At 46.7% G+C, this 13,898-nt stretch overlaps 1 protein-coding gene across 1 annotated transcript in view; it reads right to left on the bottom strand.

Moving 5' to 3' along the window:
* Positions 1-12,098, bottom strand: part of LOC120409494 (sodium- and chloride-dependent GABA transporter 1-like) — a 36,539-nt gene extending 24,441 nt beyond the window's left edge. Inside the window, exons 1-4 of the mRNA XM_039547700.1 lie at positions 11,861-12,098; positions 7,717-7,848; positions 6,739-6,839; positions 286-395 (exon numbers count right to left, since the gene is read on the bottom strand). Coding sequence (XP_039403634.1) covers positions 286-395; positions 6,739-6,839; positions 7,717-7,848; positions 11,861-12,098 — 581 coding nt within the window. The remainder of the gene's footprint in view (positions 1-285; positions 396-6,738; positions 6,840-7,716; positions 7,849-11,860) is intronic.
* Positions 12,099-13,898: the final 1,800 nt, after the last annotated feature.

Raw genomic sequence — 13,898 nt, 5'->3', positions numbered from 1 at the left:
AGAAAATGAGATACCGTGTGAGGGACTGAAGGAAGAAGGATGGATGATGGGATGTGTTTTGACCCTCATTGCTCTGTCTGAATGTTTAACTGCACCTGAACTGGACATTTAGCAGGAATGCCCCCTCTGGAGACAGAGAGCACCCATTCAGCACGGTCTGAGGAACAATTTCATGCCTCCAACAGAGACTTTCAAAGCTACTCTCCAATGGATGAGCAAGGAGCCCCCATGAATTGATGAGATGGTCCCTGCAGTGGTGAAACCTGACTTAGACAGGAGACGTACTCCCAGAACTCGGTCACAGCGCTGGTCAGGTTGGTGGTATCATTGAGAGAGTAGTTGGAAAAGCATCTCTCTGTGTTCCAGGCATTGCCACAGCTTTGCCATGGCAGATCCTAATGGAAAGAGGAAGGGGAGGATACAATTAGGGAAGCATGGTTCAGTTCTGTTCTCAAAATGCTCTCTTCTGTCAGTCACGTATCCCCGATGCATTGCCCTGTTATAATTTAGAACATACTTGTTTGTTAAGCTGCTCCCGTCTCCATTTGAATTAAAAAGTCACATTCTAACAACAGGATATTCTGTGGGTTGTGGTGAGGGAATGTGAGGACTTCCTTGAGGGTAGGAGGTGTTCAGGGGGTGTGGAAACATGAGACGGGTTGCGGGGCAGGGTAGGAATGTCAGAATGTTCTGGGGGGCTGTGTAAACAGAAAGCTGGGTGGGTGGAGAAACTAAAATGTGAGGCCGGTTGAGCAGTGTGACTGTTGGAACATGAAGATATCTGAGGTGTGTGGGGGGGAACATGGAAACACAGGGATACGTAGCTGAAGCCATGAGGGCATGGCAAAGAGGAGTTGCAGAAGTGCAAGGATGTACCAAGTAGGGGGTGGGACTGTGAAGCCATATTGGTGTGGGTAATGTGGGTGACTGTAGGAATGTGAAAATGCATTGGGTGGTAGAAGGGACCTATAGAATATGAGGACTTTAGGGAGCATCAGGACATGTTGGGGGGATTGTGGGGAACATGTAGACATAGGGGGTGGGAGAGCTCAAGGATGTGATGGGGAACATGAGGAGTGGAGATCCCAAAGTCATGTGGATCGCAAGGACATTGGGAATATGAGGATGTACTGGGCAGACAACTGTAGGGAAAGGAGGACTGTGCCATAGCCCATGTGTAACATGAGGGTGTGCTGGGGACCTGGGAAGAACACTAGGATGTACCTGAGGAACTGTGAGGAATGTGAATAGGCTCTGTGATGTACTGTAGGGAAGACAAGGATGTCCTGGGGGTGAATAGCCAGAAGCACCCGAGTGGGACTGTGGGGAATGCACGGATGTCTGTGCTTTGGGAACATGAGGGTGCACCAGTGGGGAGTGTAGAGGGAATGCCAGGGCATACCTGGGGAACTGGGAAGAATGTGAGGTTGTGCTTGGGAAGGCAAGGATGTGCTGCAGAGAATGTGAAGATGTGATGGAGAGGGCTCTGTAGGCATCTCAAAGATATGATGGAAGGAGGGCTGTTGGGCATATGAGCCTGTGCCAATATAAGGTAAGGACCAGGTAAAATATTTATGTCCGATCACCACAAAAAACTCAGTTTACATGAAAGATTAAACCTTATTTATAAACTTAATACTATTAAAATAATATTACATCAATGGCTTCAGAGAGACATCCATACTTTGTCCAATTTTATTAACTTCATCCGAAGGTTTTTCTGGAATGATTTATCTAGCTTTCTATTGAAATTATCTACCCAAAATATAACAACCTATGCCACTAAATGTACAATGGGCCTGATCCCAAGGCCATTGTAGTCAACAGCAGTCTTTCCAAGGTCTTCATAGGCTTTAGATCAGGCCCTGTATAAGGAAAAGCAGAATTCTGAGCCCATATAAAGCATCCAGCATTCAATCACAGAGACTGATTCTTTGATCCAAACGGTTGAGACAGACCTACAGGATCCCAAAGTAGTTTTGCACATAGTTCCTAGTGCAGCATATGGGCAGGTATATGGTCTGGAATGTTTGTGATGCATCTGAATACTGGCACAAAACTTGTAAAATTATCTTACTTTCAGAAGGAGGTTTTGCTCTATTGAAAAGTGATTTATTCACATTTTGCTCTACATGACTCCTGGACAAGGAACAGCAGGTTCACTGCAATTTAAAAAGTATCTTTTTTGGAAATTGGATAAATACATATACACCTCTACCCCGATATAACACCACCTGATATAACATGAATTCAGATATAACATGGTAAAGCAGCACTCAAGTTCGATACAACGCGGTTTCACCTATAACGGGGTAAGATTGTTTGGCTCCTGAGGACACACTTTATCTTCTTGGTAGAATTAGTCGATGGAAATGGTGATTAGATAGTGATGTTTGGTGCCCAGATGTTTGGGAACCCATCTTGAGACACTTGAAAGGGGTCTGAATGTCTGAGGCCAGTAGCTCAGCAGCCAGACTTGCTAGTCCCTTTCCAGAGTATTAACCAAAGTATTCCTTGAAATAATATCAGGCTATGATTAGGGGAATACCAAAACCTTAATACAATGACATTAACTGCTTAAATATTAAGTATTTAAAATTGCTTGTCACTAATTAATAGCTATTAATTAAACCAGGCACTCTCGTGTTGCTTTTCATCATTAGATCTCAAAAGTTCATTGGTTGAGGGATAGCATATTTATAGTAACTGTAGCTTTTTGTTAGCCTCATCTGCAACTAATGGTTTGATTTATTGAACAAAAAATAAACATATGGCTGGAGTTTGAAATATTATTTGTCCCTAGATTTAAACGATTAAAAAACCAATCTGCATTGCACTTGAAAAGTCAGGATTAAGGCCCCAATTCAGCAAAGCACTTCTGTGTGTGCTCACGTCCCTCCCTACTCAACAAAACACTTAAACACCCACTTAGGTCCCATTACAAATAATGGCTGATTTAGCGTGTACTTTACTGACTTGATGTGTTAGCATGTCTACACTGCAATGAAAAACCCACAGCACTGAGTCTCAGAGCCTGGGTCAATTGAGTCAGGTTCCTGATGCTCAACTGAGTCAGGTTCATGTGCAGCTAAAAATAGCAGTGTAGATATTTGGGCTTGGGCTGGAACCTGGGCTCTGAGACCCCAGAAGGCAGGAGGGTCTAAGGGCCCACGCTCCAGCCTAAGTCTGAACATCTACAGTGCAATTTTATAGCCCCACAGCCAGAGCCCTGGGAGCCTGAGGCAACTGACCATATTCATCTTTGGTCTATTCACTTCAGTGGCACAATCCCAGGGAGGAATATCTCTGGGTAGGACTACGATTAAGGAGTTTTTGATGTGGCAGGGGTGGGGGATTGCGTGGTATTTATTTTTGTCCCACTTTATCTTACTCTAGAGGTGGGCCCGAGCTGCAAAATTCAGACAGGGATCTGATTTAACACCCCCTTGACCCAAATTTTTGGGATGCTCCAGTCTGAGACCCATCTCCACTTAATTCACTTGATTCAGACCCATCTCCACTTAATTTAAAGAAACTTATGGCATAGCTCTGATAACTGTGAGCTCCTTGAATCAGATCACCAATCTTCTACATTGAGGCACATAATGATCAGCTTTATTGGTCATGTCTGTACTGCCTGGGTGTGAAAGCAGCACTGACTGAACTCCCAAAGTCCCGCTCCAAGGTGTAGTGGGCTCAGGAGGAAAGCTGGGACACGTTCTCTAGGTGCAGACTCTTCTTTTGTGGTTGTAAAGCAGGGGTGGGCAAACTTTTTGGCCTGAGGGCCACATCTGGGTGGGGAAATTGTATGCAGGGCCATGAAAGTAGGGCTGGGGCAGGGAGGGGGTGCGATATGCAGGAAGGGGCTACGGGCAAGGGGTTGGGGTGTACGATGGGTGCAGAAGGGGACTCAGGGCAGGGGGTTGGGGTACAGGACGGGTGTGGCAAGGATTCGGGGGCTCATGGCAGGGGTGCAGGTGGGGTTCGGAGTGAAGGATCCAGCCCAATGCCGCTTACCTCGAGCGGCTCTGGGGTGACAGCAGTGCGCAGCAGGGCTAAGGCAGGCTCCCTGTCTGCCCTGCGCTGCCCCCGGAAGTGGCCAGCGTGTCTGGCAGTGGCTCCTGGGGGTGGGGCAGGCGGCTCCGCCACTCGCTGCCCTTGCCTGTGCGTACCATCCCTGAAGTTCCCATTGGCTGCGGTTCCCCGTTCCCGGCCAATGGGAGCTGCCAGAGGCAGTGCCTGCAGGCGAGGGCAGTGCTCGGAGCCCTCTACTCCTCCCCTCCCACAGGGGCTGCAGGGATGTGGTTTCCACCACTTCTGGGAGTGGCGTGGGGCCAGGGCAGGCAGGGACCCTGCCTTAGCCCTGCTGCACCACGGGGCTGGCAATCCCACGGGCCAGACTAAAAGCCCTGAGGGGCCAGATCCAGCCCATGGGCCGTAGTTTGCCCTCCCATGTTGTAAAGTCTTGTTCAGGAATATGTAGAGGATCTACCTGGACCACAACAGCTGACACTTGTACACATTCCTAGTGTGGGGTTAAGAGAGAACAACAAATACCGCAGGCGTTCAGAAGGCACTGGAGACTACACACATAAGAACATTTTGACAAATGGCTTCACAGATGCTGGAAAACATAATCAAATAAAAACTGAAGCTGGACTAAACTATGGTACATGTACAGCATTTTAGCAGGTGAGTCTAAACGAAATAGAATCCCACAGGACCCACAGAATTAGAGATCTTTATGTCTATGGATTGCTAAGGGAGCTCTTCTCAGCCATTAGATTGATAAGAATGGTTCAGTTGTGAAGAAATGTACTTCAGACTTGAGGCTCCATTCTGATCTTGTATACACTGGCACAAGGCCCTGATTCAGGAAAGCATCCCGTTGCAGTCAATGGGACTTAAACCTATGCTAGAAGTCATTTGCTTAAATTCTGTCCTGTTTAGGGGATAGATGTAAGCACGTGCTTAAGTGCTTTTCCACTGGAATCAATGGAATGGGAGCAGTGTAAATAGGGTCTAATTAAGTTCACAACCAAGCCCATGGTAATGAGACAATCTCATGAAGAATCCATTTTAGAAACACATCGCTATTACCATGACTATGATAGACAGAAAGGAGAATGTGAAAGGCTGTGGGGCAGAGGGACAGATTTCTAAGATTTATAAAGGGAACATATCCCCTAAAAGAACACAGCACACAGTAATGCAGAACAGGAGTACTTGTGGCACCTTAGAGAGTAACAAATTTATTTCAGCATAAGCTTTCGTGGGCTACAGTTCACTTCTTCGGATGCATAGAATGGAACACACAGACAGAAGATATTTATACATACAGAGAACATGAAAAGGTGGAAGTACGCATACCAACTGGAAGAGTCCAATCAATTGAGATGAGCTATCATCAGCAGAAATCTCCCTCAGACAAAGATAAACACCTACAAGATCTCTATCAAGCATTCTTAAAACTACAGTACCCACCTGCTGAAGTGAAAAAACAGATTGACAGAGCCAGAAGAGTATCCAGAAGCCACCTACTACAGGACAGGCCCAAAAAAGAAAATAACAGAACGCCACTAGCCGTCACCTCCAGCCCCCAACTAAAACCTCTCCAGTGCATCATCAAAGATCTACAACCTATCCTGAAAAATGATCCCTCACTCTCACAGATCTTGGGAGACAGGCCAATCCTCACTTATAGTCTCTCAACCTGAAGCAAATACTCACCAGCAAACGCACACCATACAACATAAACACTAACCCAGGAACCTATCCTTGCAACAAAGCCCGATGCCAGCTCTGTCCACATATCTATTCAAGTGACACCATCATAGGACCTAATCACATCAGCCACGCCATCAGGGGCTCATTCACCTGCACATCTACCAATGTGATATATGCCATCATGTGCCAGCAATGCCCCTCTGCCATGTACATTGGCCAAACCGGACAGTCTCTACGCAAAAGAATAAATGAACACAAATCTGACATCAGGAATCATAACGTTCAAAAACCAGTGGGAGAACACTTCAACCTCTCCAACCGCTCAGCGACAGACTTGAAGGTGGCAATTTTGCGACAAAAAAACTTCAAAAACAGGCTCCAAAGAGAGACTGCTGAACTCGAATTAATTTGCAAATTAGATACAGTTAACTTAGGTTTAACAGAGACTGGGAATGGTTGGGTCATTACACTAATTGAATCTATTTCCCTATGTTAAGTTCTCCTCACACCTTCTATGGGTCATCTCAATTATCACTTCAAAGGTTTTTTTCTCCTGCTGATGATAGCTCATCTCAATTGATTGGACTCTTCCAGTTGGTATGCGTACTTCCACCTTTTCATTTTCTCTGTATGTATAAATATCTCCTGCTTGTGTGTTCCATTCTATGCATCCGAAGAAGTGAGCTGTAGCCCATGAAAGCTTATGCTGAAATAAATTTGTTAGTCTCTAAGGTGCCACAAGTACTCCTGTTCTTTTTGCAGATACAGACTATTATGGCTGCTACTTTGAAACCTGTCATAATGCAGAATAGTTGATGTCATAGGATGTCTCAGCAACAGATCCAGCAGCAACATTAAGCGAGCCCCTTTGCACAATCTGTAAACTGTATGTTGTATATTTCATGGTAGAAACAGCAAGTAATATGTTAAACTCCACATTTCACGAGAGAAACAGGAACTGCCAAAATTACACAGAGCCAATTAAGGTTTATAGAAATGGCTGAAACTCACCGCAGTGAAAGAGTTGAAGAGATAGTACAGTGCCCAGGCAATGATGACAATGTAATAGATATTCAGCCAGAACGAGAGAACCACAGCAGCCAGGCCCACTCCTAGGAGAGAAGAAACAGAGCATGCTCAGCACAAGCCATCCAAAGTCTGTGGAGTTGTACTGAGCAGATGGATACAAGCCTCCTATGCTGAAGTGGGGACGGCAAGCCGAGAAGTGACTGCACAGAGGAGAGGCGAAGGTTTGTACACCTAGGAAATGTGAATCATCTCACAGAGATCAGTTAGTGACAGCGCACGGTGCCTCAAGTTCACTGATCAGCCAATGAAGGCTTGTGCGGATGTTATGCCTCTCTCCCATGTTTCAAAGATTGAATGGTGGTGTCCTTCAGTATCCTGCTAGCAGAATTGTACGTGTGGAGCTCTATGAAAATCAAAGAGGGGGAACCAGCTGTGTCTCTGCCTGCTCCTGTACTTGAATTAGTCTCTCTTAATAAAAACATTCATTCTAATTCACCCCTAGCCTCTTGTATGTTGTTACTGTGAACACAACAACAACAGGTTTACTCCCAACTGGGGGAGAGCCAGCCTTCTAGTGTACAGTAAACAGGGTTCTGCTGGTACAGAGCAGCACTGTCCTCCCCACCAACTTACTGCATCTCATGTTAAGTACAATCCTGCTGGGCCAGGTGGCTCCGTTCAGTCGTTTGCCTCCATCAAGGCAGTGTTGTCTACCTGAGTGTTTTGTCACAATCAAAGGTCATTCAAACAGAGAGCTGGAGTGTTACTGATGCCTAGACACCATGGTGAAGGGGACCTTAAAAACACCATAGATCAGCTATAACAGTCTCCAGGGACTCACCACCATTTCCCCAAGGGCTTATGTCCCAGTCCCTGAGGTGTTGCTTCCCATTCCAGTAAATGGTTTCAGCTCTAAAGCTAGATATATGGCACCAACATCATGGACTTTCAGCACAGTACCTTTGAACATGGGTGCTAATTTCCAGACCCCCAATCCGCCAACAGAGGTATACTGGCCGAGAGCTGTCTCCAGCAGGAAGAGAGGAATCCCAGCAAACACCAGCGTCAGAAAATAGGGAATCAAGAAAGCCCCTGGAACAACAAACAGCTGTTAGCAGCAGGTTCTGCAAGGTCTCATCACCACAAGACTTTTTGGGGCCCTGGCCACCTCTTCTTCCTAAGAAATGTAAAGCTCAGCCCACATTTACTGCACAAATCCCCGGGCTCACATTGCAGTCCCAATGCTCTGTTCCAGCTCCAGTTCTCAAGCAACGATGCCACCCCCAGCTTTGATCCCTCTGTTCGATAGTGGACAAGGATGTTCCTTGGTGGCTGTTTAATTACTATTCGGACTGTATCTTTCTCTATCACTTCTTCCTTCTCACATCTCCATCACCCTCTACCCAAGCACCCATGTGCTGATCTGACTTATCAGTCTAGATATTTATACCACACTCATCAACGTGATATCTGAGACCAAGGCAAGAAAACAGAAACAGGAACTGGTAGTTCATGGGCAATTTGTTCTCTCTCTCCCCACCAGCCCAACAGCAGACAGGAGTCTTTGGCATTAGCCATTAGTTCATTTGTTAGCTATTGTGTTATTGTCACAGAAAAGCTAGGGTAAACCAGTTGGCTCTTGCAGCTGGACCCGCTGGCAGCAAGATTTGAGGTCAGTTAGATTTCTTGAGGAAGGCAGTTCTGCAGCTACAGGATGGCTGTTGAGAAAGCTCAGACTCTAGCTTTCGCAGGTCTAACACAGGTTGTAGAGAGGTCCATTGCCCTTAGGATGGATGCTGTCACAGAGGGTCCTGATTGTGGAGAGAGTGGTGGTTGCTCAGCTACCTCAGACCCAACCACCTGAGCTCTGAAGATTTGCACCATGACTTTGAATGGCACTCTGTTTAACGAGGAGGGAGTGACATGACTGGAGCACTGCAGTGATACACTCCCACCTCCCAGGGTCACTCAGCAGAGGGCTGCTGCATTCTGGACTAGCTGGGTCCCCCCCACTCCCTCAGAATTTGCATCTTCAGTCTCAGGTATAGGGGTTTGCAATAATCAAGCCTGGACAACCTGAAATCATGGATCACTGTGGCTGGGTCCATCTCTGACAGTATTGGGCTCCATCAAACCACTAGGGATGGCTCTGCAGAGACACATGACATCAGTCAGGACTGCTGACTCAGTGGGTAAACAGCTGAGGCCCAACGGGAACGGGATAGACAGCTGAGCCCCACAGGGGGAAGTTGGCTTCAAGCCCCTTTACATGCGTCTAGGGCAGTGATTCAGGAACATAAGTTGGCAGCAGGTGGCAGGGGGACACGGTCAGTGTGCTGCGGGCAAGCAGCTTGACGGCCGTGAGCTTGAACTCCCAGCTGGCAAAAAGTGCCAGCTTATATTCAACAACATCTTGACTTAAAAAAACCTCTCCAACGCTGTCATAGAAACATGCCAATCAGCACCCCCTACAGCATTCTAGCTAGCGATGGACGCCTGCAAGCCAGAAATCAGAGTCAAGCCTTCTAAGAACTTTGGGAAAGGTCAGATCCAATCTCTGAGGCTATTAGTATTTAGTCATATTGTGGTAGATCCTAGACATGGACAAACCATAATGGGGGCCTTGCACCATTGGCCACCCTATTATAACATTCTGGGAGGAAAATTACACCCTGGGCTGAAATGATTTGGAGAAATGTTGGTAGAACTAAAAATGAACACACTGAATTTTGAGGGCAAGAACAGGGGTGGGACTCAGGAGATCTGGGTTCTGTTCCAGTGTGATCTGGGGCAAGTCAGTCTCTTGGGGATGAAAATAATCGTGCCTTACTCTCCTTGCCTTGTTTGCCTTCTCTATTTAGATTTAGCTCTTTGGAACAGGGACTGGGTTTGTACCGCACCTGGCACAATGCAGCCCCAATCTTGGTTGGAGCCTCTAGGCACTAATGTGATACAAACCAATAATATTAATAATTAGTAAAGAAAATGGCCACCACTGCCCACTGGTTAATTACCAGGATATAAAAGCACCAATATGTTTTTGTTTGTAGCCTTAATCAAGGTCAAATGCCAGTCATAAGCAGTTAAAGAAACATTCACTATCAGGTATGCACAGACTAAATTTCTCATCAGACAATTGTTAGGACCTACTGAGCTACATTCAGTGCTAAGGGTATGTCTACCTGGGATGAATCTCACCCTCACTGTATCCCTGATTACAATACAGATTAAATCAACTGGGAGTTGATCTGATGTGACAGCAGTAAGTGAAACGACAATATTGTCATTCCGTTCAATTTGCCTGTGCGTAATGGAAGCAGCCCACACAACTTTGCTTTCAACATTGCACGTGCTGATATATAATTGGAGTTCCACCCACTGTCTGCTCAGCAGTGGAGGTGCCTCAGCCTCAGTTTAGAAGTTGGTGGTAAACTTCTTAGGGCCCAGGGCAGAAAGCCAAAGCCCCGCTGCACAGAACTGCAGCCAGGGGCCCTGAGCCCCATCACCTGGGGCTGAAGCCAAGGCCTGAGCAACTCAGCTTTGTGGTATGGGATCCTGGGCAATTGCCCCACTTGCTATCCCTTGACGCGAGCCCCGGCTTTTATATGCAGAAAAAGAGTTGTGGCACAGCTGGGCCATGGAGTTTTGATAGCATGTTGGGAGAGGTCTCAGAAAGAAAAAGGTTGAGAACTAGATGACCTCTTGAGGTCCCTTCCAGCCCTACATTTCTATGATTCGATAATGTGCTGTGGTGGAATTTCATGGGCAGAGTATTGTCTAGTGGTTAGTGTAGGGGACAGGGAGTGAGGACACCTGTGATGAGTTGGACGGGTCTCTTTTCCCAACATGCAAACTAGATGAAACACAAAGGCAATGTCAGACATGGGACAACAGTACAGTAAGGAAGGGGTGGGAGAGAGAGCTCATGAGAAGGACAAGCAGGTCAGAGAGGAAGTGAGTTTTTAGGAGGAATTTAAAGGAGCGGGAAAAGAAGACTGGTGGCCTAGGAGGGGAAGATTTTTCAAGCACAGGGGGCAGCATGACTGTAGGGGGGAAAACCAAGACTGGGAAAAGATGGCGTGGGGGAAGTGAAGAGGGTGGGGAAGGAAGTAGGAGGAAATATGAACCTAGTGACAGCTGGAGCTGAGATTATTGGCAGTGTTGGAGGTGAGGAGTAGTTTGAGCTGGACATGGTAAGGGATGGAAAGCCAGTGAGACAAGTGGAGAAAGTGAGTGACATAGATGAAGCAGTGAGACAGGAAGGTGACGTTAGCAGCAGAGCTTTGACAAAATGGTGGGGAGGGAGGAGAGGACTACAGAAAATCGAGGCCATCTGGGTACTTCTATGACCACCATCACTGGAGTATCTTAGTGCCTCAATCACTGGTGGATTTTATCCCCGTGAGCCAGGCTAGTACAAACAGCCTCAGTTTCTAGAGATAGACTGGAGCACAGGATAGATTATGTGACTTGCCAAAGGCATGGGAGTCTGTGGCTGAGCGGGGAATTCAATCCAGTTCCCTTGATTCCTAGTCCAGTGCCCTGCTTCTTTGAGACCATCACGCTCACACACTTTAAGAGATGACCAAGGTGAGGCCAAGGGATTTAGCCAAGGGGGCAGCAAGGAAAAGAGGGATTTTAGTGGAATTGAAGAGTAAGAAGTGATAGCACTTAGCAAGACACTGGATACATGAAGAGAAGGGCTCTATTTCCAGCTGTGCCACAGAATTCCTCGGTGACCATTGTTAAGTCACTTAACCTCTCTGTACCTCAGTTTCTTCACCTGTAAAATGGGGATAGTAATACTAACTTCTCTCACAGCTGTGTTGTGCGGATTAATTCATTCATGGCCCTATGATCCATCTGTGAGTGAAAGGCACTGCTGTATGGAAATGCAAAGCATTACTATGATTTCTTCCTGATCTCAACTGGCAATTGGCTTATGCTGCCTCAGTATATCTGATGTGGTGAATCGTGGGTACACTGAGGGCAGGACGGGAGGGAAAAGAATCAGTCAGTGTGCAGACAAATTTCAAAGCACTAACTACACCCTGGGGTGGAGGCTGATGTAAAGGAAAACATGTGTTTAGCATTCTATGCTCACCTCCTCCATTCTTGCCACAGAGATATGGAAACCGCCAGACATTGCCCAGCCCAATGGCGTAGCCCACGCAGGACAGCAAGAAGTCAAATTTGCCCTTCCAAGAACCTCTGTCTGGGAGCTCCTTCATCTTCTTGGTGCTCCCATCTCCTTGGGCGATTGGCTCAAATTCCTCAATGGCTGCCTGCTTCACCTCAGAGGGCGAATTTAGTTCCACAGACGTGTTGTCAATCTTCCCCATCGCTGCTCACAGTTACTGCATGGGTTGGAGGGGCGGGAATGACACTCTCAGTCCCAGCTGATCTCAGATTAAATGGGACCAGTGGGTTGGACAAAGCTCCTGCTGGTACTTCTGAGGAGAAAGTAGAGGGAGAAGTTGTTCTTTGCCTGAAACAGTGGGATAGAGACATAGGACTATGAGCCACATCCTCCTGAACGCTTGTGGACTGACTCGTTGTACAGCCTTCAGCAAGTCATGCAAACTTCTCCGCACCTGTTCCCCAGCTGCCCCATATCACAAACCCAACAGCAAAGAGCTCATCTGGAAAGGTGCAGGGCCGGGGGGCAGAAGGGAAGTGCAGAAGGTGCTGGGGGCCAGGCAGAGGGTGAGGGTTGGGGATGGGGTGTGCAGGGGGCAGGGCTGGGGGTGCAGGCTAGGATGGTGCAGAGGGCTGGGCAGGGGAAGACCAGGTCCTGCTGTAGTTGAGCTGAAAAGTTTCAGGGGGCTGGAAGGTTCTGGCCCTAGGGGCTGGAGGAGGCCAGGGGAGAGTTGCAGGGTGGAGATGGGGAGTGAATTTCCGCTGCAAACTTCTAAGAAGGTAGGAGGGGGACAGCGCAATGAAGTTTTGCTTAGGGTGGCAGATTGGCTGGAGTGGCCTCTGGGGATAAGAGGCTGTGTGTAAGAGAAGCAGGACACTGTCTCCTCTTTGGCTCTTCCTCTGCTCATGGAAACAGGATTTTGTAAATAAACAGGATTGCATCAAAGAAATACCTGACTATCACCAATTTCTACTGCTAACTGGAACAACCTGCAACACGCTGCATTTGGCTAACTGCTCAGATCAAAGGGGGTCACAACATGAAGATGGCTTCCCATGCCATGGCATACCCTCCTGCATTTTGTTGTGACATTTGAGTCTCTTTTGTTGTGCAATATTGGTGTGCTAATGTATCTAATCATTTTCTACTGGTAATCTCTCCAGATGAAATTCACTCCTGTGCTGAAGCCCTCAACATAAGGCAGAAGAGCCTGATTCAAAGCCCACTGAAGATTTCCATTGACCTGAGGCCCTAAGTAGAGGACATAAGCCATGCACTGGCCTTGTGTTGGCACCCTGCACCAGGTAAATTTAACCCTCCACTAAGGGGAGCTTGTATTATACTCAACAGAACCATCCTCACAATCCTCCAGAGAGATTTGTTGGGGCAACAACATTTGCAAATTCAAAAAATAATAGAGCAAGTATTAGAATATAAAATAATGCAGTGAAGAGACAGCAGTGTCTAGTGGCTAAGGCTGGCCTGGGGCAAGTCATTTAACCTCTCAGTCTCAGTTTATAGAGATTATAATACACATTTGCCTCACTGTGAGTATTCATTAGCGAATGATTCCAAAGTGCTTTGAACATAATGTAACTACCACAAACATGCTAAGTGGTATTATCGTGTCCTAGCAACTACAGTGATTGGCATACAGTGATTAAATACAATAGATAGATTTTCTTCTGCCATATTATCTGACAGGGAAGGTAGAAAAAGTATGGTGATGAGAAAAGGGAATGGGAGGGACAAGAAAATAACTGTAGTTCTTATACTATAAAAGAGGAGCCACAAAAGCTTCTGCTTCCCACCCACCCTACACAGAATAGAGACTCAAACCACTTTCCTGCATGCTACAAGGCCAATTTTGATAAATGTAACTCCTTTCTCCAACAAATTGTTAACTATCACTTCAGAACTAGGGCTTGAGACACAAGAAATGAGACAACTTTTCAATAGCCCATGACACAAATGCCAGAATAGCCCCTTTCCTGACATTTGA

The sequence above is a fragment of the Mauremys reevesii genome, linkage group 1, assembly GCF_016161935.1.
Source record: "Mauremys reevesii isolate NIE-2019 linkage group 1, ASM1616193v1, whole genome shotgun sequence".
Classification (NCBI taxonomy): domain Eukaryota; kingdom Metazoa; phylum Chordata; order Testudines; family Geoemydidae; genus Mauremys; species Mauremys reevesii.
The sequence above is the reverse complement of the archived record's forward strand: the minus strand, read 5'-3'. Positions and strand labels throughout refer to the sequence as shown.